Source organism: Salvia splendens, chromosome 5 (assembly GCF_004379255.2).
Source record: "Salvia splendens isolate huo1 chromosome 5, SspV2, whole genome shotgun sequence".
Lineage (NCBI taxonomy): Eukaryota > Viridiplantae > Streptophyta > Magnoliopsida > Lamiales > Lamiaceae > Salvia > Salvia splendens.
The window spans coordinates 31,469,646-31,492,640 of NC_056036.1; the positions used below are offsets into that span (position 1 = coordinate 31,469,646).

A 22,995-nucleotide genomic window follows, 5' to 3' on the forward strand; every position below is an offset into this window, starting at 1 on the left:
CGAGTTCTTAACGGATCCAAATCCATTAATTTTATGCGTGTTCGTTGCGTGTTAAAAACTTTGGGAGTACAAACTAAATTCCTATTAACCAAATATAAAAAGAATGAAGTACCAGAAATCTTCACAACAGTTATCAACATCGAATGCATCAATATTTCAAATTTCAATCAATCTACTTGTCATTTTCCTTCTTAAGCATACTTGGTCATTAACGAAGATTAAATGGTGGGAGCATTTGATTTCATATTCATGGAAGCTGACAAGAACAACTAATTGATACGCCAAAAGAAACATATGTAGATGATTTAGAAAGAAATATAATGCGTATTTAGGTTTGTTTAACTAACCAAAAACTGGAACTAATAAACCACGAAAAACCACGAACTACAAATCTGCAAGGCTGGGTTGCTCTTGATATACTAACATCGATATCTTCCTTCCCCGTGTCGAGATGCAACCAAACATCTCGTTCCATCACCCCAGTACCTTCGATTTCCAGGAGAATGCATCTGAATTCTGCACTTCTTTCTGTACATTCTGAATGTAAATCTCCAGATTGAAGGCCTGCTCATCAATGCTGTCAATTGGCATCAAATCATCTGCCAACTTCACTGCTGCAGTTTGAGACACTTGAAACTTCTCAGCAGTGTGTTGCAGTTTCCTTGCAGTGTCTTCCTCGCCGAGCATCACGAGGCAAATTAACAAAGACTTGAGCTCGTGTTTTGCTCCTTCAGCCAGAGACATCCCCCTCAAATGCTCAACTAAAGCCGTCTCCTCATCAGGGCTGCACAGAAAAGATGGAGTTTGAACATCAGAAACAGAAGGTCAAAGAAAGTTGCATGTACATAACCACGATCAGCAGCTATAGTTGAATTAACATTGCACCTTCCAGCTCTAATCTTCCCCCTGTTCCGTTGGCGACCTCTTCCCTTAGTGGACGTGCTGATAGAGGTGGGAGCAGTTGAACCTCTTCTCGACCTGCACATAAAATGGAGTAACAAAAGACGGGTCATTCTGATGCCGCATAGGTGGTTTTAGCCACAAGAAAGGAGGAGTTTTTTTATCTAGTTTACTGGATTTTAATATTTCTGATTTGATATGCACAGACCAATCTAAACAAGATGAGGTTTCTGCTACTCATACAATGAATATGGCACCATTAAAAGAGTAACTAATTTAATAATACTCGAATTCTTAAGAAAAGAGTACAAAATCATGTTAGGCTGCATATGAAGGGAATGATTTGGAATTTGGATCAATATATCTGAATCCCAAGTCTAGGTTATTTACAAGGGCTCTATTATGATACATTTGAAACCCTTAAAATCTAGCACACATTAACATGTTTTCAGAATTTCCTAACAAAAAATATCAGGTTTATAGAAGCAATACATGAAATAGAAAACATTTTAGTACAGGTAGCATGATGTTTACTAAATTAACAGAAAAATACATTATTTGCTGTTATTGACCTCGGAAACATTCTTAATGGGAGATTATAGATCTTGGAATGAAGCAATGCAAAATAAATTAACACTTACCCGGTGGTGTATGCACTCATTCCACTAAAATTACTGCTAGCTTGTGAAGCAGTTTCATCATCAAGATAGCCCTCTAATCTCTCCTCGGATTTAATTGTTGCAGCAAGTAATAATCTTCTCTGGCGAACTGCTAGGTAACGGGTCAAGTACTTTCCAACTTTCTCCACCCCTTCATTATATTCTCCCATCAGCACACTTGCACATTCCAGAGAAGCATCCTTCACTACTAAAACTAGATCATCTCTTCTGTGCAAGAAAGCAATCCTTAAAGACTCTTCCCAACTCCTTGCATCCACCAAGAGGCTAACACCATTATAAACATCACAACAGTACTCCAAAAGTATTTTTGCCGCATCCCTGGGTTTACCAAGTGCTTGAAGTTCCTCACTCAGCTCACGTGCCAGTTGCAGAAGATCATCCTTTCCAAGGTTCATAAGGCCAGCCACAGTCAGAACCCCAGTCCAATTACCACCAGCACGATATGCCTTCAGTGCCTTCTCTAAACAAGAGCAACACAAATATGTGGTAGCAGCATCCTCAAAACATTTTGTGGCATTAAGATGATCACCCCATGCTTCAAGCACCTGTTGTTTCTTGTCAGGAGAAGTAATCAACTGAAGTCCCATCGGATAAAGCTCTGGGACTTTACTCATTAGATTCAAGGAATCTTCATAATAAGAGTCCCCAGCAGAAACAATGTGCCTTAAAGCACTTTCATACCTTTGTAATTTAAGGTCAATGTTGTATTGCATCAAAAGTTGAGGCATACGTTCCAATTCTTGTAGAAGTGGCAAAAATTCTTTTGGGTCCTTTTGTGAATTTAACGCAACAATAGCAGCAAGATTTAAATCATAAAGGCCCAAAGCAGCTTCAAAAACTGCCTCTGACTCAGAAAGCCATAGCAAATGCTTCAAGGATTCCTCTGATGAAGGATAAGGTCGTTTTGTATCATTAGCAGCAGAAAGCTCTAGTTCTCGGATAACTTTTACTCTCCTCAAAGCCTCCTCCAGAGCTGGGGGGGTACTTCTAGCCAAGGTGGTCAGAATGCAAAGCTCTCTTGCTGGAGTTTCCTCAATTTGATCCTCAAGAGCATTCCTCACGGCCAATAAAACAGAGGATACTTTATTATCACCATCTGCACTCTTCGATTCACCATATCTTACAACTTTATCCCTCTTGATGCATGGTAAGGATGTATAATTTTTATAAAGTGTCTCCATAACATCTTCACCTTTAATGGCACAAACAAACTCAGTTACATAGTTCAGGTTGCCAACCTGTACAATAAAGTCTGCAGCTAACCCAGTAAAGGCTTGCCAACCACAATGATCAACAATGATGTTAAAATCAATCCTGTGCCTTCTTACCATTTGCAAGGCATCTTTAAACCGCCTATTAGCCAACACGTTGATGATCGAAACAAGAACTAATTTCCTGGGATACACACATTCAAGATTTCCTCGAGGAGTTTGTAATATCACAGCAGACCCATCACCATGAAGAACACCTACAATTTCTGCTCCTTTTTCCCATATGTTAATAAAAATGCTTTCATTTTCTCCTTTTCTATTCTTTGCTACAACAGGTTGGAAATTCTCATAATTCTTTTCCAGTTCCCCACGCACAATATCATCAACATCAACAATAAATAGTAAATCTTGTTTAGTGGCGATTACCACATGTGTTATCATCCCATCACCTGAACTTGAGTAAGTTGAAAAGCTACTGCAATTGTTACACAATATTCTTCCTTCAAGATGCAGTTTTCCATTGTCATCGAGACCTAAAAGCAATGGTTTCTCTCGGGTATGCCCTTCAACTGGGGCAATATCCATCCATGGGCAGGACGATAGGAAATCCATTTCATCACATCTCTGAAGACTGACCCCTCTGTTCACACCTAATTTTGCTGTACACTCAAATGTTTTTCCACCTTCAAACTGAACAAATGCAGAGCAGCTAGTAAGTGGATTACAAACTATGCCAACAACAACCCCTTCAAGATGCATATGATTCAGAGCTTCTGCTTGCCATCCTAAGCATGTCACGGAACTAGAAACGCGATCTTCAGAGCAACTTATCTCAATTCCATGCAAGTAAAGCCTTTTATGAACATCCCCATCTAGGAAGTTTCTGTTACTAAAATTACTGTGACTGTAATCTAAAGTAGAAACACCAAGAAGTGTGTGGGAATCCAACCAAGCAAGATGCAGCAAAGGCCCAAAGTTTATACCAGAGTGTGAAGCCATAACTCTGAATGTCTGGCCTTCCAGCTCATCCCATTCATCAAGCAAAGGAAGCTCCACAATGCACAAGCGTCCGTCTGATAGAGATGCAGCCAGACGATTATGGGAAGATCTTGAATAAGAAGTAATGTCCCTAACGGCACAGGGAAATTCGAATTCAAGAAAGTACATAGGAGGTGGCATCAAGGACAAAGACAATGGGGTAACCAGAACTTTTGAACCATCAATGACAAATGCTATTGAGTTTCCCATCACAGCTGTAACCCAGACAAACTTGCAGGTTATGATTCTGCCATCAAGAGTCCAACAGATCAACTTTAGTGGGTTGGTCAAGTCCCACATAAACTTTATTGCATCTTCCTTGGAATATCTGATCTCTTGCTTCGTATACCAGCGGTTATTGCTAAAGTGCCATATCTTCAGGGTATCAACTGTTTCACCTCTGACAACAGCAGCGAGAAGATCTGAATTACAATTGAACTTTAGAAATTCTACAGTTACATCTATTCCCTCATTAATACTGAATGAGCTCCTCTCTAGACCATTTTTCTCATATAGAACTATAGACGGACATTTCTTCTCTTCATTCTTATCATACACGGTGACAATTTTAGCCCCAATCTGGTTCCAGTCAATAACAGACCCCATGAATGGCTTTGAGTCTGAGACAGAGTGGAGTTCCCCAGAATCACGCTCCCATACTTTAAGCTTCTTGTGGAAGGACAAGGAATCATGGACCTTGCTCAGTGAAGCAAAAAACTTCCCGTCACCTCTCCAAGAAATTGAGGCCTCAGAGAAACAATCAACTGAAAAAGCTGATCCATCTGCTAAACAGTTAAATGACTAAGGTTACTATACGAATAAACAGATTCTTAGTTCAGCATTCTTAGCATTGAAGTTATCCTTCTTCCAAAGTCCATTCATTTTTCGGAGAAAAATCTTCTGCATGTAACAAGTTTCACTTTCACATAATGCCAAAATTCATCTAAAGAACAATTGTGAACAATAATAAGATAGAAAAGACGGAACAACATCAACCCCTTGGGGGTGGCAACAGAAACCCATTCCAAATTTTCTGGTGTGATTTCCCTCTCCTGTGTGGTTAGTGAGTTATAGCACAGGAGCAGGGGTAACCCAAAGAAGAAGAGGTCGAAACATCATTAACAGAGTAAAAGATCATTACATTTGCAAACTGTTAAGGTGCAAGTAAGAAAGCTTTAGGACTCTAACTAAGATAACATGATCGAAAACAATTTTTAAAATTTTAACACAATCTAAACCAACTGAATCATCATCTTTAGCTTGATAAAAGAAACACCTGCCAACTTCAACCAATAGAATAGAAGAGATATCCAGGAACTATTTCAAGAACTAAAACTTTATCAGGTTCCACCTTGTTTCTATTAAATATTTTAGTATAACAAAAAATCATGTGAATCTTGCAAATTTATTTTGTATGCATGAGTTCTCCAAACCTCCTCAGAGAAATTCTGACCATAATTTGGTACATGCACTTATGTACCTTAGATATGAGAATTTGGCAAATAGAACCAAACAGTCTTCCATTGAAGAGCAATATACAGGAAAGTTCAAACTGATGTCCTAAAGTAAAACGCATGGAAATGCAAATCAATTGAGATGAAATATGGAAAAAATCCTTACGTACGTCAACACCTTCGGGCGAATCATCAAGAGGCATCTCATACAATAGATCCCAATCCAAATTCATGACTAGGATCTGCCCAAAACCAGTCATTATAGCAAGTAAATCTCCATCTGGACTGGGAGAAATACACGCAACTCCACCTTCTACCTGGCCTACAATATCGGTTGAATCATCATCGACCGAATACAGCAAGAGATACCCTCTTAATGTTCCAGCTACCAAAGCTTCCTTTTCCATGAGATAATCCAAACATGTGATCACGTCTCCAGTTTCCAAATCCAACCGAGTGGCAGGCGCTGAGCCATTATTCCATGCGCCCTCAGTCTGCACAGTTTCAATGTTGAAATAATAAATAAATCAGATCGAGTTAGATGAAAATGCAACGGGAAGGATAAAAACCTAGCTGTAATGTGTGAGCTTGAAGCAATCAATTACTACTAAATTAAAGCATGCGATTAAAAGAGAGGAAAAGGAAGGAGAACTGAATGTAGAGAAGAAGGAAGTGTTGTTACCTGAGGTGAAGGAAGTTGAGTAGTGTAGATGAAGTTGGCGGTGGAGGCGAAGAAGAGGCGGCTGCGCTCGATGTCGAAGGTGGCCAACCGCAGGGATTCATCTTCCTGCTCCTTTCGCAATTGCACCTCCGACCAAACCTCCCAAGAAAGCTTGAGGTTTTTCATGTTGACGACGGATGCGGCGGCGGCGGCGGCGGCGGAATGGAAGAGCTGCAGTACCTGAAAAGGGTGAGGGTTTTGTAATAATATTGAAATTAGGGTTTTTCGAAACTGTATGCAAATGAAATCACTAGTTAGTCCATTAAATTCAAAAAATAGAAGTATTTGTTTTTGTTATGAGCAATACTGATTTGTTTGGGTACACTACACATGCAAATGTTTTATTAATATTTACATTTTGTGTTAAAAAAACTTTTAGATCCATTATATATATTGACTTTAAAATAAAATATGAGTGTAATGAATTAATTGAAAGTGAGGTTCATCTAATAAAACATGGAAAAAAACAAAGTGGACAACATTTTACGGACAGACCGAAATGGCAAAATTGAACAATATTTCACGGACAGAGGGAGTACAATTTATAAAATATATTTTATAAAATTATATTAAATTAAAATTTATAAAATATTTTACATATATGTTTTACCAATAATAAAACTTAAATTTGTGAATATTTTATAAATTCTAATTTTATTTTATTTTTATTATAAGTTAAAAATATTTTATAAATTTAAAATTTTATTTTTATTATAGGTAAAAAAAATATTTTATAAATTTTAATACTCCATATTTTATTAAATGTATTAAAATATTTTATGAATATTAATATATTTTGATATAGGTAAAAAAATATTTTATAAATTTTAATATTGAATTAGTTAGGTTAATCAGTTAATTAGAAATATAATTAAGTCACTAATTTAGTCAATTTCGCTTGACCGTTAAATTTAACGAAAAATGTTAACATTGGATCAAAACATATTGTTTGAGACCAAAAAATAACAAACTTAATTTAAACTATCAAAAAGTTCTTTAGAGCAAATGGAAAAGACCAAATTTAAACTTTAGTCTTATATTTAAATTAACATATACTATTAGTGTTTCAAATTAGTACATTCCGTCAAAAATCACTAATATCGTTACTTTTTCTTATTTTTATCACTCTATCACTAATTTTTTAGCACTATTATATAAATTCATGTTGAAAAATTAGGATATCTGAAGTTTACTAGCTATGGCGTGATGAGAAAAGAAAAACATCAATTTTCTTAATACTTAATTATTTTTTATGATTTTGCTATTACGTACCAAAACTTATTTAATTTTTTTTCACCAACAACGTGAAATAGTACAATTTAATATTTTTGTTTTTCCCTCAACACCTAATTTTTGCAAGTGGTGACATATAGTACTATTTATTTGAAGATTTCAAAATCATTTTGAACGTTAAAAATATTGAAAAAAAAAATTAAAGGAAATTATGAAATTAATCAAATGTCACAACCAAACATTCACTTGATTTGGCTAAGATGAATGAGAGTTGTAGACCATTAGTAGTTAGTTCAAATGTTGCTTTCTAGCTTGGGCACCTAGTTTGTTATCTGTTGATATTATATAAAGAAAATAATATTAAGTGTATAGGGTGAAAAATGTAAGCAATAATTTTAGAATGAATATAATGAAAAATAAGAAAAAGTAACGGAGTTACTAATTTTTGATGAAGTGTACTAATTTAAAATATTAACCAATTTTTTTTTATGATATATGCAAACTTAAAACTTTTTGTACTAATTTGAAACATTTTGTATGTATAAAGTAATTATTCCAATTTCTTTATTACCTAAGTTTTATATAAAAAATAGATTTAATAGCAAAAAATATAGTACTTCCTTTGTCCCGTAAATTTTGTCACATTTTGACTGAACACAGATGTTAGGAAATGCTCCATCCGTCCCAAAAGAATATGCATTTTGGGTTCGACAGGGATTTTAATGCAAAATTAGCAAAGTAATAGAGATAGAGAGAAAAAGTAATTAAAGAATTGTTAGTGGAGAATGAGTCTCACCTTATTAGATATAAAAAACTTTCCAAAATTAGAAAGTGCATATTCTTGTGGGACGCAGGGAAGATGGAGTATAATAGAAAGTAGATTGAAAAAGTTAGTGGAATGTAGGGGTCCATTACAAAAATGGTAGAATGTGAAATGTGACAAATTTTGTGGAAGGGATGGAAATGTAAATATGTGACAAATTTTACGGCATGAGTGGAGTACTAATTTTTGGTTAATTTAAGTTTTTATCACAAACTTTAAATATGATAAAAAAAAATATACTACCAACTTTCAATTTGTAGTAAATTTATTAAGATAAAATTTTATGGCAAAATTAGTCCAACGTGATGACCGAGAAATTTACGTTATCTAACTGTAATAGGACGAAATTATAATATTATAAAAACAAAATTGAATGTGGTCAACAAATACATCAACTTTTTGGATTATTTTATTTATAACACATTAAAAATACATTAACTTTGAATGTTTAAAAAAATATGATAAAAAAGTACACTAACTTTTTTGATCTACAATTTGTAATACAATCACATATTCATGGCAAATCAATAATAGCATCCAACTTTAGCCATAAATTAGAGCATGAACTATCAAACTTAAGCCAAAAATTTTATATTATTGAATTTGCAGATTTGCAATGTCCAAACAAACAAGAAGAAAATTTTCAATTTATTTAGTATTTTTAAAGTGCTATTAACTTAAAAAAATTAATGTATTTTTTTTAAAATCATAATTGTAGCTGATGTATTTTTTTCCACATTATATGGTCAAACAAAATCATCCAAAGTTTACAAGTTCGGCGTCGGATGACGTAGACTGTAGACATCTCGATCATCACATATAGAGGTCTCCAAACCGAACCGGCCCGGAACCGTCACCGGCGGTTCCGAACCAGAACCGGAACCGTCGGCGGCGGTTCGAACCGGGACCGGAACCGCCCGAACCGCCGGGCCGGTTCAGGTTCACAAAAATTGAAGAACCGTAACCGGCGGTTCCGAACCGCCGGTCTCGCCGGAACCGCCGGTTCCGAACCCCCGGTTCGGCGGTTCCCGACACCTTTTCAGGCCTACTTCCTAGCCTTTTCAGAAACCGCTCCCCCGGTCGCCGGTTTGGTCAGAAACCGTTGACGGAAACCGCCGGTTTCGGCCGAAAAACCGCCGGTTGCGGCGGTAAACCGGCGGTTCCAACGGTAATTTCAAAATTTTGAATTTTTAAAATCGACGAAAACCGGCGGTTCCGGCGGAAAACCGGCGGTTCGGCCGTTTTTTCAAATTTGTAATTTGTATCAATAAAATTGCATTTGTACATCGCTTTATTCTAATTTTATTTATGCAAATATATTTACATTTTTTACTTGAATTACAAATTTACAAAAAAAAAAAATAAACGAACCGCCGAACCGGCCGAACCGGCCCGGAACCGGATTTGCACCGACGGTTCCGCGGTTCACGCGAATCGGCGGTTCACGGTTCACGAACCGGAACCTCCGAACCTTGGCCGGGCCGGTTCAGGTTCCATCATTTCTCGAACCGGAACCGGCGGTTCCGAACCGTGTACCGCCGGTTCCCGAACCGTGGTGATGTCTAATCACATAGGATTAATTTTGCCGAAAAGTTCAATCATGATAAATTTAATAAAAGTTCAAAATTAATGCATTTTTTTATTTTTTTTATAATTACCAAGGGAATCTACTGGCAGATTTAGTGACTATCTCGCGATGATTTGTAGGCCCCTTAAAGGGTGGGATAGTTTGCTAAGAATTTAAAGCTGGCCCACACCCCTGACAATTTGGTTAAGGATGGACGAGTATCATGCCACTCTACCACACTCCTTGGGTTAATGTATTTTTTTAATTATTAACTCTTAGATTTATCCTAAAAAAATAGACTAGTTTTAAGATTTTGGTTCATCCCCTAAAATTAGACAAATTCTAAATATAGAAAGTTTTTAACCAATTATACACCACTATTAATTTGAACCCACAATCCACTAACACTATTTTCACTATCCTTTCTCTCTCTCTTTTACTCCCTCCGTCCCATAAAAGATGTCTCACATTCCTTTTTAGTTTGTCCCACTAAAGATGTCACACTTCCATATTTAGAAAAAGTTATCTCTCACAATAATATAAATATTATATTTTCTGTTTCCACTTAACACACAAAACAAAACCTCCTAAAATCCCGTGTCGTCCCACAAGTGTGACATCTTTTGTGGGACGGAGGGAGTACTTTTTTTCATCTCTCTCTTACTTTACCAATAATAGCTTAAAACCAAGTTGTCTATTTTTGAGGGACGGAGGGAGTATTCATTTGCCTATATAAAAAATACTACTACTCTCTCCGTGCCATAGTAGTGGAGTCATTTCCCTTTTTATTAAAAGTCAACACATTTCTTCTTACTAACTTTATTTTCTCTTACTTTATTCTCTCTTATCTTATACATGTTTCATTTCCTACTTTATTCTTCCTTTACTTATTTCACTTAACACAATTTTTCTTAAATTGTGTGCAAAAAAGAAATGCTTCATTTACTATGGAATAGAGGGAGTACTATTATTAGAGCATCCGCAGCGCCACCGTCGCGAAGAGATGTGCTCGTGCTGGCGGCACGGCACGCGACGAGCTCGACGTTGTGCTCGTGCCGAAGGCACAAGCTCGCTCTTGCAGGCGAGCGTTGCTTGGTGGAACGAACCGACACGCCCAGCCCACTTGGCGGCGAGTGAGCGTTATTTTAATGCAATTTTATTTTTTTTTAATTCATACAAAATCTGAAAAAAATTTTAAAAAATTTCCCAACATAGAGCCGTTTTATGACCTTTTTTTAAAAAAAAACCATTTTTTTCCATTGGAGCGAGAGGATAGAAATAAGAACATTGATGCGCGAGACCACCGCCCACCTCCAACTACAAGAAGATCCAATCGAACATATTTGGCGAAAGTAAGTCGATTCCACTAACATTTGAATTCATTGACTTGTATTTTTAATATTTAGGATTATGTAATTAAAAATTTTTAGAATATAAATTATGTACTCCCTCTGTCTGTGAATAGGAGTCTCGTTTTGCCATTTTTTGTCCGTCCGCGAATAAGAGTCTTGGTTCATTATTTCCATAAATAGTAAAAGGTCTCACATTCCACCTACTCATTTCACTCACAAATCATTTAAAACTAATATATATAAGTGGGGTTCATGTTCCACTAACTATCTCCCACCCACTTTTTTTAATATTTCTTAAAATCCGTGTCGGAAATAAATGAGACTCTTATTCACGGACAGATGAAGTAATTTTTATATTTTAGGATTTTGTAATGTTATTTTATAATAAAATTCTATAATTAATGAAATGTTTGTGGAAAATTATATTTTTAAAATTAAATAATAGAATAGTGAGACTTGTAAAAAATGGTGAAGACTATGTTTTTGAAAAAAAATGTATCACTATAAAAAAAAGTATATAGATTCGTAAATGGTGAAGAGCATGTTCTTGAAAAAAGAATGTATCAATATCAAAAAAATAAAGAATAAAATATAGATAAAAGTGAGAAGTATTAAATTATGTCCACAGTGAAAAACATATTTTGTATGGACGTGGATGCTAAATCTCGCTTTGAATATTCCATAGAAATCATATGGTTGTAGATTCAATAAAATGATGACAACATTTGATCATTATTATGACTCACTTGTTTCTATCTTCCAATTTCTCTTTCCTTCTTCAATCCTGATTCTGATTCATAATTCTAATTCATCACAGACCATTTTATGCATTCCAATCTTCATCCCAACCCCACGCTTACCGATTTTTCCGATCAAAAATGAAGCCAAAAGGAGATGAAGAAGCCGATATCGATCGGCTGCCTGTCGATATATTGGCGCATATATTCTCTCTCCTCATTTCCTTCAAAGACTTGGCTCTGTAAGCTCATTCAATTTTGAATTTCCACTTCATTTTCCGATTCAATTTTGATTTCCACTTCCTTTTCCGAATCGTGGTTACATATTTTGTGTGTGTACGGCGCAGGAGCAGCGGCGTGTGCAGGAAATGGAGACAGGGGGTGAAGGAATCCCTGGCTCGGAAGGAATCGTTGAGTTTCTCCGGCTGGAAAACGGATGACGACTCCACCACTCGCCTCGTTCAGCTGGCCTACAGCCTCAAGGACCTCGACATGTACTGTTTTTCAATTCCTAATTTACACGCACGCTGTGTTTTTTTATGCGTATTTCAGTATTTACTTTTGTGTTTGCTCTTTTGGTTGATTTTTTTTTGTGACCAAGTCATCTAGGGTTTGATATTAGGTGTTTTATTACGAAACTATATTTGTTAATTCTGTAGATTGGTGTCAATTTGGGATTATTGAATGGAAATCGTAGTCTTTTCAGAATGTTTTTTGTGCTGGGATAGAATTAGAGTATGATCATTAAATTCAATTAAGCTTCTTCTGTTTTTGGTGATGCAAAATTGTCATAGTTTGAAAGGAAGCCTCGCCGAGAAATTATGTTAGCGAAATTTAAGCGCTATACTATGCTTGGTGAAGTCTCTGCCTTTGCAATGCCTCTGGTTTGTGTATAGATCTTTGTTGTTGATTTAGAATCATTTTCTGTCTTATTAATTGCATGATTTTGTAAATAGAGAAAAGAGCAGCTATCGTGTTTGTGTTTGTGTTTGTGTTTGTGTTTGTGTTTGTGTTTGCTTCTTGTGTTAATTTGCTATGGAGCTTATAGATCAAGGAGCCGATGGGGGAGCCAAATTACTGATCACGGGCTGAAGCAGTTATCCACGGCGAAATGTATTGGCAATCTCTCTTCGATTTCTCTGTGGGGTTCGACAGTAATTACAGACAAAGGAGTTGTGCAAATGGTATACTGTCGTTATTTCCTCTTAACTGCTCCTTTTTTTCTTTTATTTATTTTTTACATATGAAGTCATCGTTCGCAGTTAAAAGAAATAAATATGGGACCATTAATGAAGAGTTAGAGTGCCATCATTTCACTCTTTACAATAATAACTATGAATCATGTGGAGAACTTCATTGCCCTTACACTATCTTGTTGAGTTCTTATAAGAAACTTAGAATTCCCAACACTATCCTTTTCCTAGAGTTCTAAATCAGCGGCTGATTTACACATTGTTTCTCCTGCAGATTTCTAAAGCAACTTCGCTGCATCACCTGAACATTGGTGGTACATTTATCACAGATGTGTCCCTTTTCGCCATTGCAGATAGCTGTCCTCATCTCAAGGTACATCTCATCTTAGATTCTGATATATTATAAGTATGATTTTTCATATATAAAATTAATGCCTAAAGTCTACTTAATTAAGTAAGAGGTCTCATCAATCTGATAATCATTCGAAGCTTAGATGTTGTGATTTCTCCATCCAGACTATCATCTTGTGGGGTTGTCGTCATGTAACTGAGGACGGGCTTCTAGCTCTTGTCAATAAGTGCCGTAAACTAGAGTCCATAAACGTGTGGGGAATGAGGGTTCCTTTAGACTGCTTCATCGGCCTACTTACTATCAGCCCGGCCCTTCAAATACAGCCTAAAGGGATAGCGATACATGATGAAACACTCCATGCATGGCCTGTCTATTGATGATTACATACAACTGCATTCTGCTTCTCAAACTCCATTAATGGTGAAATATCTCTGTATTTATTGATCTGAATAAAGAAACATGATTCTTCCTTCAATTGATGAAGAAAAGATTGCTTGTATCTTTGTATGTATCAATTGCTTTTGTTATATGTTATTTGTGATTTGCTTTGTGACATGTCATTAAATTGTAAAGAACTTTGAAAACTTGTATAGTATTCAGTTCATCGCATTGCTTTTGTAATGACGAAACCTTTTTCCTATGTCAAGAGCTGCTCAGATTGATTAAAATCTGAGTTGTAGAGCTAGAAAATTTTTGGTTGCTTAGATGGATGAATACGTAGACTTTTCGTGATAGAAATGGAATAATTGAAGGTTTTATTTAATGAATGGGCAAGTTCAAAACGTAATAAATTGGACATTTTATTTTAAAGGTATGAGTCATGTCGTCATATAAAATACTGTTTCAAACCTCCCCTAGAGTGGAAGGAACAGGTTTTCTGGAGTTTAAATTCTACCAAAATATTCTCAATCTAATCAATTTCGTATTTACTACTACTACTACTACTAAACAATTCTTTATGCACGAATTGACAAAGTTATGCTTTTTTAATCCTTATACTATTGTTTATCCATTTTAAAATTCACTTCAAATTGTCAGCTTGCAAAAAATACCTGTCTGCGCAATCCAGAACAATTTGGATATAGGTTCTTTCATAACTAAAAAAAGATTCAATTTGGATGTGGTTGGGCTCTGTTTTTTCAATTTCGGTTAGCCCAGCTCAGCCTTGCCTTCGTATTATTAAGAATTTAAGATACAACAAATAACATATCTATACATGTATAAAGGGGGAGTTTTGAGGGTATTTATGGAATTATCATCTAAGCTTAAATATATAAATACTATAATCTAGACATTTAAGAATAAAAACTATTATATAGTTCAAACACTACCGTTACAATTTTATTTACTATATCAAAACTAATAATAATTCATAGTAGTAATAAGTTGATACGAATATTAACAATTTATAGTATTAAATTTTCAATCTTTACACCATGAGAAAGTGGGGTGGCAAATTCATCATTATGAATATAAAAATTTACAGTCTTTGGCTGTTACAAGAAGTGGAGGAGGGTGCATTCTATTTTCCATTATTATCATTATATTGTCACTTATGTTTTTTTCAAGATTCAAAGTTGTAAACACTATATATATGTGTGTGTATGCCTCGGGAGGTTTGAGAAAAGGCACCAAACCAAGAAAAAGAGTATTGTATCGTGGCATTTTTAGCGAAGACCTTCATTTTGAAGGAATTATCTATTTATCCATCCAATATGTAGTAATTTTTTGCTTTTCTTAATTAACGTATCATTTTATGCATTTTTATATTTTGATTATTATGTTATTATATTTATTGTTGATGATGATTTTTTAATGTTTGGTATTTTTTTAATATTTTATAGATTATTTTGATGATATATATTCGAGGTCTCATCACAAAATTGTTGCTAATGGTTATGGAAAGGTCAAATAAAGGTATTTCCTATTAATTATTTTTTAGTGTTTAGACCGATAGTAATAATAATTGGTTTCTTGATTTGTTCATTTACTAATTGGTTTCTCGATTGTTCATTATTTTTTGCTATCGGTAATTCGTCCATCACTCTATTCAATTTTATATTTTGGTTTGCATGTTATCAAGTATCATATTATATTTATTGTTGACGATGATGTTGATCTTTAGGTATCTTTTAATATATATTTATGGATTATTTTGATTACATATATTCAGAATTTTATCCCATAATCGTGGTTAATGATAAAATGAAGGTACTTATTGATTATTTTTGGCTATTTAGACCAATTGTAGTAATAATTGGTCTTATAAACAAAATCTCCAAATAGATTTACAAGTGTAATGAAATAAAGATTCAATTTTTTCCCCTAGACTTTAATTTCAATATATCATTATAAATATGCATACAAAATTCTCAAAAATATTAACAAGGCAGGATCTTCCTTTGATTGGAATAAAATTTTAAAATACTAAAAAATAATATTTTTTTATGTGAAAATACTTAAATTCAACATATATCAAAATCATATTTTGAGTTTAAATGTCCCACCATTGTTATAATTGAATTCACTAATTTAATCCAATTTGTTGTGAAATATAAAAAATAAAAAATATACTATACAATATTTATATTAAACATAAAATTTATGTATTTAAGTATAGAATTTTCTTTATTAATAAATTTATTAAATGAGTTTAAACATATGATATTTTAACTTGGTTTTGCACATGTCAATCATGCACCATTGCATATATATGTCAATAATTTTTTGTTTGCTTTCATTAAACAATAAAGTATATATCAAATCCAGATCTAAAACCCCAAAATAGAATAAGTGATCAACAAAGTAAAACTGAACTGGGCGGAGGGAGAAGTTTATTGATATTTGGCTCATTTGTTGGTCATGATGGGTATATTTTAAAGTTAAGGGTTTAGGATTTAGGTTTCAAGGTTTGGGTTTTTAGTGTATAAGGTCACTATATTGCAATGAAATGAATCTCGACTAGGAAGTGTCTCACCAGTGCAATATTAAATTATTGCAACGTAAATTTGCTCCTGCAGTTATAACTCAACGGTTAATTCATATTTTCACAGAATTAAAATACTTTTTAATTTTAAGTCTGATATTTAAATGTCAAGACAGTTTATTAAAATGTCAACACAAATATGTGTTGAAATTTTAATGTGATCGTATTGACATTTTAAAGAAAATTTAGCATTTAAACGCACTTTTGTGGCTATGTGGGGTTAATGTGATTGAAAAGGTATAATCCAAAGTAAGAGGATGTCGAATATTCTTTTGTTTATTATTTCACAAATTTTATTTTGCATAATGAAATAAATATGAAGAAATTAAAATGACCTGTGCATCGCACGGGCGTGATACTAGTATAGTATAAAAGGGGAGTAATCAATACCAATCACAAATTAAGATCAAATCATAGCCATTAGATTATGAGATCTAATTATTGAAATAATGCCACATAGATTAGATTTTAAATTAAAAAAATTATTAAATAAATTTAAAAGATATTAATGTCAATTTTCTCTCATCAAAATTATCTTAAAACTTTAAATTTACGTAACTCTCTCGATTCAAATTATTTTTTCACAAAAAATATATCAAATTAAAGATAATTTTATAAGGATTCCAACGAGATCTCAATTGCATATGTTCCGATGATGTTCGGGTAATGAAATTTGATAAATTATATTTCAATATTCGTACATGTTCGATAATCAGATTTTATCAATAAATGCAAAAAAATCTATGCAAAATCTCAATATAATGTAGGTAAAATATGAATAAACCCGTGTTGATATTTTCTTGTACTTAGTGTTGATATTATCATGTAATATTGTTGATATTTGTAATACACTATGTCGATATAAAAAAACACCCACGAAAAGTAGCATATGATAGCATAATGACGATATTACCCTTTTGTTGATATTTGACTACTATTTATTGAAATTTGTGAGCTTTAATCTCATCCACTAATTTCAAAATCTAAGGCCACCCGCAACGCGTCACGCGGGTGGCCCCGTAATCCGTTCCTCCGTGACGAGATGGTCCCGTCCCGTCATCATCCCGCCGAGCGTTCCGTCACGCCAAGACGTGGAACAAGACGTCTCGCCACGCGCTTGCGAGACATGGCGCGCTCCTGGGCGATGCGTGACGCCCACTCGCAGGCCCGCGAGTGGGTTTCGTCACGCTGGCGTAATAATTCATTTTTGTTAAAAAAATTCGAATTAAAAAAAAATTAAAAAATTAAAAAATTAAAAACGGTAATGTTAGGGAGTTTTAGAAGTTTCGGATGAATTTTCTACACTGCTCGACCCCAGCCAGGGGCTGCCGCCCCATGGACCCCGCTACTTGGGGGCGCTGCCCCCGAACCCCCGTCTAATCATAATGAATTCAAACAAGTGTGCACTTCGCACTTCCAAACTTATGAAAATATTGATCAATCAAGTTAATCCAATTACACTAAAATAACCAACAAGTAATATGACCGTTCATTTGGGCAAACTTTGGCAATCGGTAGACGCACATGATCGTCATTAGACAACTCTTTCTTATGCTTCTTTGAGCTTTGAGATTTTGAATTTAGAGAGAGTGAGCGGAAGAAATTAAATTATGTAATTTTCATTTATTTTTAATTATGCTTTTTAAATTTTTAAAAAATTTTATGTTGTAATTTTATTTTATTTAATAAAGTGTGTTTTGTTTAATTGAATTTGGTTGGAAATAAAAATAAAAAATGAAATTGAATGAATAGTAATTTAAGGGACGGTTAAGGGACGGAGGGTTGCAGGTTCCGTCCCTTAGTTAAGAGATGGAGTAAAAAAGTACAGTGGGGCCCATGAATAGTAATTTAAGGGACGGATAAGTGACAGCGTTGTGGATGGCCTAAAGGTGTAGATTTAGTCTCAGTTTTGAATATGATATTATAAGCATTAGAAGAGGACCCTAGTATAAAAAAAAGACATATATTCTTCTTGAATACGAATACTTTTAGTTCTATTTAATTGTTGATGTGTTAAACTTAATTAAATAATATTATTATAAAGCATTTTCTTAAATTAGTTTTTTTTTTACAAAAAACGCCCTTTGTAGGCAGGGGGTTTAGGCAGACCCCCAACCCGTAAATAAGATCAAAATGTAATATTCCAAAAGCATTATCTTAGCCTAAAAGTGACTAAGATCTAAACAAGAACATGAAGATGCAAAGTAGAGGTCCCACAAGCCGAGATCCTCCATTCTATCAAGTGGAAAGAAGAAGACTAAATACACTAAAGGGAGAAATGAAAAAGGACCAAAATCAACCACCAGAAGAGCTAGATCAACCCACATCTCTACGTCGGAAACGGAAGTTAGGATATCTGTCACGCCCGCATTTTCTAAGGATAGAAAAGACGGTTGATCGCGACTAGGGGATGATTAAAGAAGCGGGGAAGAAAGTGGAAAACAACAAAAAGCGTCCATAGCTCGAAACAAATGAGAATATCTCAAATAAAATCAGAGTATCTCAACAATCAACAACTCAAAAATGAATATTATCTCTGCGATAAAAGAACTCAAAAGAAGGACAACTACTTAGCGGAAGCATTTGAGAGGAGGAATATGCCACGTGTGAAGACATGACACATTCTAAACACTTAAGTTTCTTCAACGGTCTTGCTCAACACCCACCGCGGCCGTCACGCTCAACCTGCAAATTTTTTAAAAGAAATGCAGGGCTGAGTACTTGATGTACCCAGTGAACACATGCCAAAATAATTTTAATAAAATATTGTGTCAGCATTTAAAAGTGAACTCGGGGTTTTAAAAAAGACCAAGTCACCAAAACATTTCTCGCTCAAAAGTATGGCTGCAGCCCATTTTTCTCTCTCCTCGTACCATATCTGAACCTCCTATGTGAAACGAGAACCTGGCCACATTCTCGATCACCGGACCGGCCAACTCGAAAGCTAGCGCACGATCCCCTCTGTGTACACTAGCTTGAATAGGGACTCGCTCCCTAGACAAACCCGAATTCAATTAAACTCATAACTTCTAGTAGGGACTCGCTCCCCACTAGGCGATCAGATAGGCACATCCTTAAAAACAAAATACGGCATGACACAACATATTTGGAATTTAAGCACATAACTCATACTTGAAATAAACTGCTTAGGACATAGTCCTTATTTAAAAAGAAAGCCCACCTCGTTCTCTTAATATTCTTAACTTGAAAACTCTCACTTCGTCTTACTCGCTTGCGAAAGAAAACCCTTTTAAAATAAAATAATAAACTCATCAATTCAAGAAAACATCTAATTAGAATGCATGCATCCTACGTGTGTGCTCGTATTATTCCTCATCTCCTCTTAGAAAAACCCTCTTAGAATGGTTTCCAGATTCTCGTATTTTAAAACTAACTCGGCTCGACATCAGCTTCGCAAAATATGTAATCCACTGGCATAAATTAATTAACCACCCATACAAAGGTAAATTAAAGTGTCCTAAAACTTAAAACTAAAGAAAAGGAAAGAAATTGTGCATATGCTCCCATGCACCTACCTACGCCTCTCTCTCTTACAACACATCCAGAAGAAGAAAAAGGAAACAACTAAACAAGCTAGCTAAATGAATTTAATATAAATACTCCCAAACACCAAAACGTCTCCTTCATTATATTCCCTCTCTCTCTCGATTCTTTGAATTGGATTGGTTGCAGATTTCGGAAATTCGTTTGCGTAAACTAAGAGATGCGATGGTTGAATGCAATTGGTGATGAAGGAGAGAATGGTATACCTTTGGTTTGAAATGAAAATTGATCAAACAGATGTTATTGACAAAAATCACACTACCTCAGTTTCTTCTTCTCTAACTCTCTAACTCTTTGTTTTCTTGGTATTGAATTTATGTGTAGAAAGATTGTGGGATTGATTGGATATATATATAGGCAAAACTGATAGATATTGATGGATTTGGTGGTTGGAGAGATTTTAGGGAGTGAAGATATGTGAAAATCGTTTGGTGATGGAGTTTGGAGAAATATATTTGACCAAGTCAACTAGGAAAAGATTTAATTAGATTAATTTGATTTTTTTTCTCCTTTATTTTTTTTCTTTTTTTTCGGGTGTTACAATCTACCCACCTTAACAAAAATTTCGTCCCGAAATTTGCTTACGTCCTTCGAATGGTTCGCACCTAGCTTGCTCCAAAGCTTCACGCAATTCCAAGAAAAGTTTCATGGTTCACCGGCCTCTATTCGCACTCTCGATCTCCTTGCCTCGTCGTGCCTTGACAAACTAGGGGTTCACCCCAAACTTTCGTTTTCGTCACTCGGGAAAGTGATAGATTATCTCAACTTAAACTACGGTTCGCGCGTATTCAATCTAGCCTACAACATAAGCACTCTATGTTCGCAACATACTTCATCATTATTCATACATAAAGATAACCAAGTATAACACACAACATTTTAACATCGCAAAGCAAAACACTTTCATACTTTAAAACTCAAACTCAAATCAAACTCATAATTTCTCTTCAAAACTTGCAATTTTCTCAAACATTGGAAAATACTTCTCTATTTGAAACCAATCCCTCGCGGAAAGATTTTACTTCCTTGTTTTTATAAAAATTTTCTCCTCTTTCATTCTCAAAATTCTCTCATTTTCCTTTCTTCAAAACTTTCTCATAAAAACATTCTAAAAAAACATGTTATCTTTTTCTCGGTTGAGTGTGACGAGTCGGGATGTTGAGCCTTCAATGCATAATTATCATTATCATTATTATTTTAGTCTAGCGAAACAAGTCTAGACTAAGACTGAAAAAGACTCTCCGGTCCAGAGCGGAAAGAAAAAATTGCTCTGATACCACTTTGTCACGCTCGCATTTTCTAAGGATAGAAAAACGGTTGATCGCGACTAGGGGAGGATTAAAGAAGCGCGGAAGAAAGAGGAAAACAACAAAAAGCGACCATAGCTCGAAACAAATGAGAATATCTCAAATAAAATCAGAGTATCTCAACAATCAACAACTCAAAAATGAATATTATCTCTGCGATAAAAGAACTCAAAAGAAGGACAACTACTTAGCGGAAGCATTTGAGAGAAGGAATATGCCACGTGTGAAGACATGACACATTCTAAACACTTAATTTTCTTCAACGGTCTTGCTCAACACCCACCGCGCCCGTCACGCTCAACCTGCAAATTTTTTAAAAGAAATGCAGGGCTGAGTACTTAATGTACCTAGTGAACACATGCCAAAATAATTTTTATAAAATATTGTGTCAGCATTTAAAAGTGAACTCGGGGTTTTAAAAAAGACCAAGTCACCAAAACATTTCTCGCTCAAAAGTATGGCTGCAGCCCATTTTTCTCTCTCCTCGTACCATATCTGAACCTCCTATGTGAAACGAGAACGTGGCCACATTCTCGATCACCGGACCGGCCAACTCGAAAGCTAGTGCACGATCCCCTCTGTGTACACTAGCTTGAAAAGGGACTCGCTCCCTAGACAAACCCGAATTCGATTAAACTCATAACTTCTAGTAGGGACTCGCTCCCCACTAGGCGATCAGATAGGCACATCCTTAAAAACAAAATACGGCATGACACAACATATTTGGAATTTAAGCACATAACTCATACTTGAAATAAACTGCTTAGGACATAGTCCTTATTTAAAAAGAAAGCCCACCTCGTTATCTTAATATTCTTAACTTGAAAACTCTCACTTCGTCTTACTCGCTTGCAAAAGAAAACCCTTTTAAAATAAAATAATAAACTCATCAACTCAAGAAAACATCTAATTAGAATGCATGCATCCTACGTGTGTGCTCGTATTATTCCTAGTCTCCTCTTAGAAAAACCCTCTTAGAATGGTTTCCAGATTCTCGTATTTTAAAACTAACTCGGCTCGACATCAGCTTCGCAAAATATGTAATCCACTGGCATAAATTAATAACCACCCATAAAAAGGTAAATTAAAGTGTCCTAAAACTTAAAACTAAAGAAAAGGAAAGAAATTGTGCATATGCTCCCATGCACCTACCTACGCCTCTCTCTCTTACAACACATCCAGAAGAAGAAAAAGGAAACAACTAAACAAGCTAGCTAAATGAATTTAATATAAATACTCCCAAACACCAAAACGTCTTCTTCATTATATTCCCTCTCTCTCTCTCGATTCTTTGAATTGGATTGGTTGCAGATTTCGGAAATTCGTTTGCGTAAACTAAGAGATGCGATGGTTGAATGCAATTGGTGATGAAGGAGAGAATGGTATACCTTTGGTTTGGAATGAAAATTGATCAAACAGATGTTATTGACAAAAATCACGCTCCCTCAGTTTCTTCTTCTCTAACTCTCTAACTCTTTGTTTTCTTGGTATTGAATTTATGTGTAAAAAGATTGTGGGATTGATTGGATATATATATAGGGAAAACTGATAGATATTGATGGATTTGGTGGTTGGAGAGATTTTAGGGAGTGAAGATCTGTGAAAATCGTTTGGTGATGGAGTTTGGAGAAATATATTTGACCAAGTCAACTAGGAAAAGATTTAATTAGATTAATTTGATTTTTTTTCTCCTTTATTTTTTTCTTTTTTTTTCGGGTGTTACAATCTACCCACCTTAACAAAAATTTCGTCCCGAAATTTGCTTACGTCCTTCGAATGGTTCGCACCTAGCTTGCTCCAAAGCTTTACGCAATTCCAAGAAAAGTTTCTGTAACATCCCAAAATTTTGTGAATTTTATTTAATAAGTTGATTTGGA

The 22,995-nt window shown here is 35.0% G+C and overlaps 2 protein-coding genes across 5 annotated transcripts; one reads left to right on the top strand and one right to left on the bottom strand.

Annotated features, from left to right (window-relative positions):
- Positions 1-273: 273 nt before the first annotated feature.
- LOC121805384 (elongator complex protein 1-like) lies at positions 274-6,245 on the bottom strand. Of its 4 annotated transcripts, none has more exons than XM_042205210.1 (5): positions 5,966-6,245; positions 5,450-5,777; positions 1,542-4,611; positions 886-978; positions 274-784 (listed from the first exon to the last, which is right to left on the bottom strand). In XM_042205210.1, the coding sequence occupies exons 1-5, from the start codon at positions 6,128-6,130 to the stop codon at positions 475-477; spliced, it is 3,966 nt and encodes a 1,321-aa protein (XP_042061144.1). In that variant the 5' UTR covers positions 6,131-6,245; the 3' UTR covers positions 274-474. The 4 variants fall into 4 exon arrangements, with proteins under 4 accessions (XP_042061144.1, XP_042061143.1, XP_042061145.1 ...); XM_042205209.1 differs by having other exon boundaries at positions 1,542-4,614; XM_042205211.1 differs by lacking the exon at positions 5,966-6,245 and having other exon boundaries at positions 5,454-5,591.
- Positions 6,246-11,700: 5,455 nt separating this feature from the next.
- LOC121802171 (F-box protein At5g67140-like) lies at positions 11,701-13,882 on the top strand. The gene is made up of 5 exons (XM_042201760.1): positions 11,701-11,958; positions 12,064-12,210; positions 12,765-12,900; positions 13,184-13,282; positions 13,426-13,882. The coding sequence occupies exons 1-5, from the start codon at positions 11,858-11,860 to the stop codon at positions 13,636-13,638; spliced, it is 696 nt and encodes a 231-aa protein (XP_042057694.1). The 5' UTR covers positions 11,701-11,857; the 3' UTR covers positions 13,639-13,882.
- Positions 13,883-22,995: the final 9,113 nt, after the last annotated feature.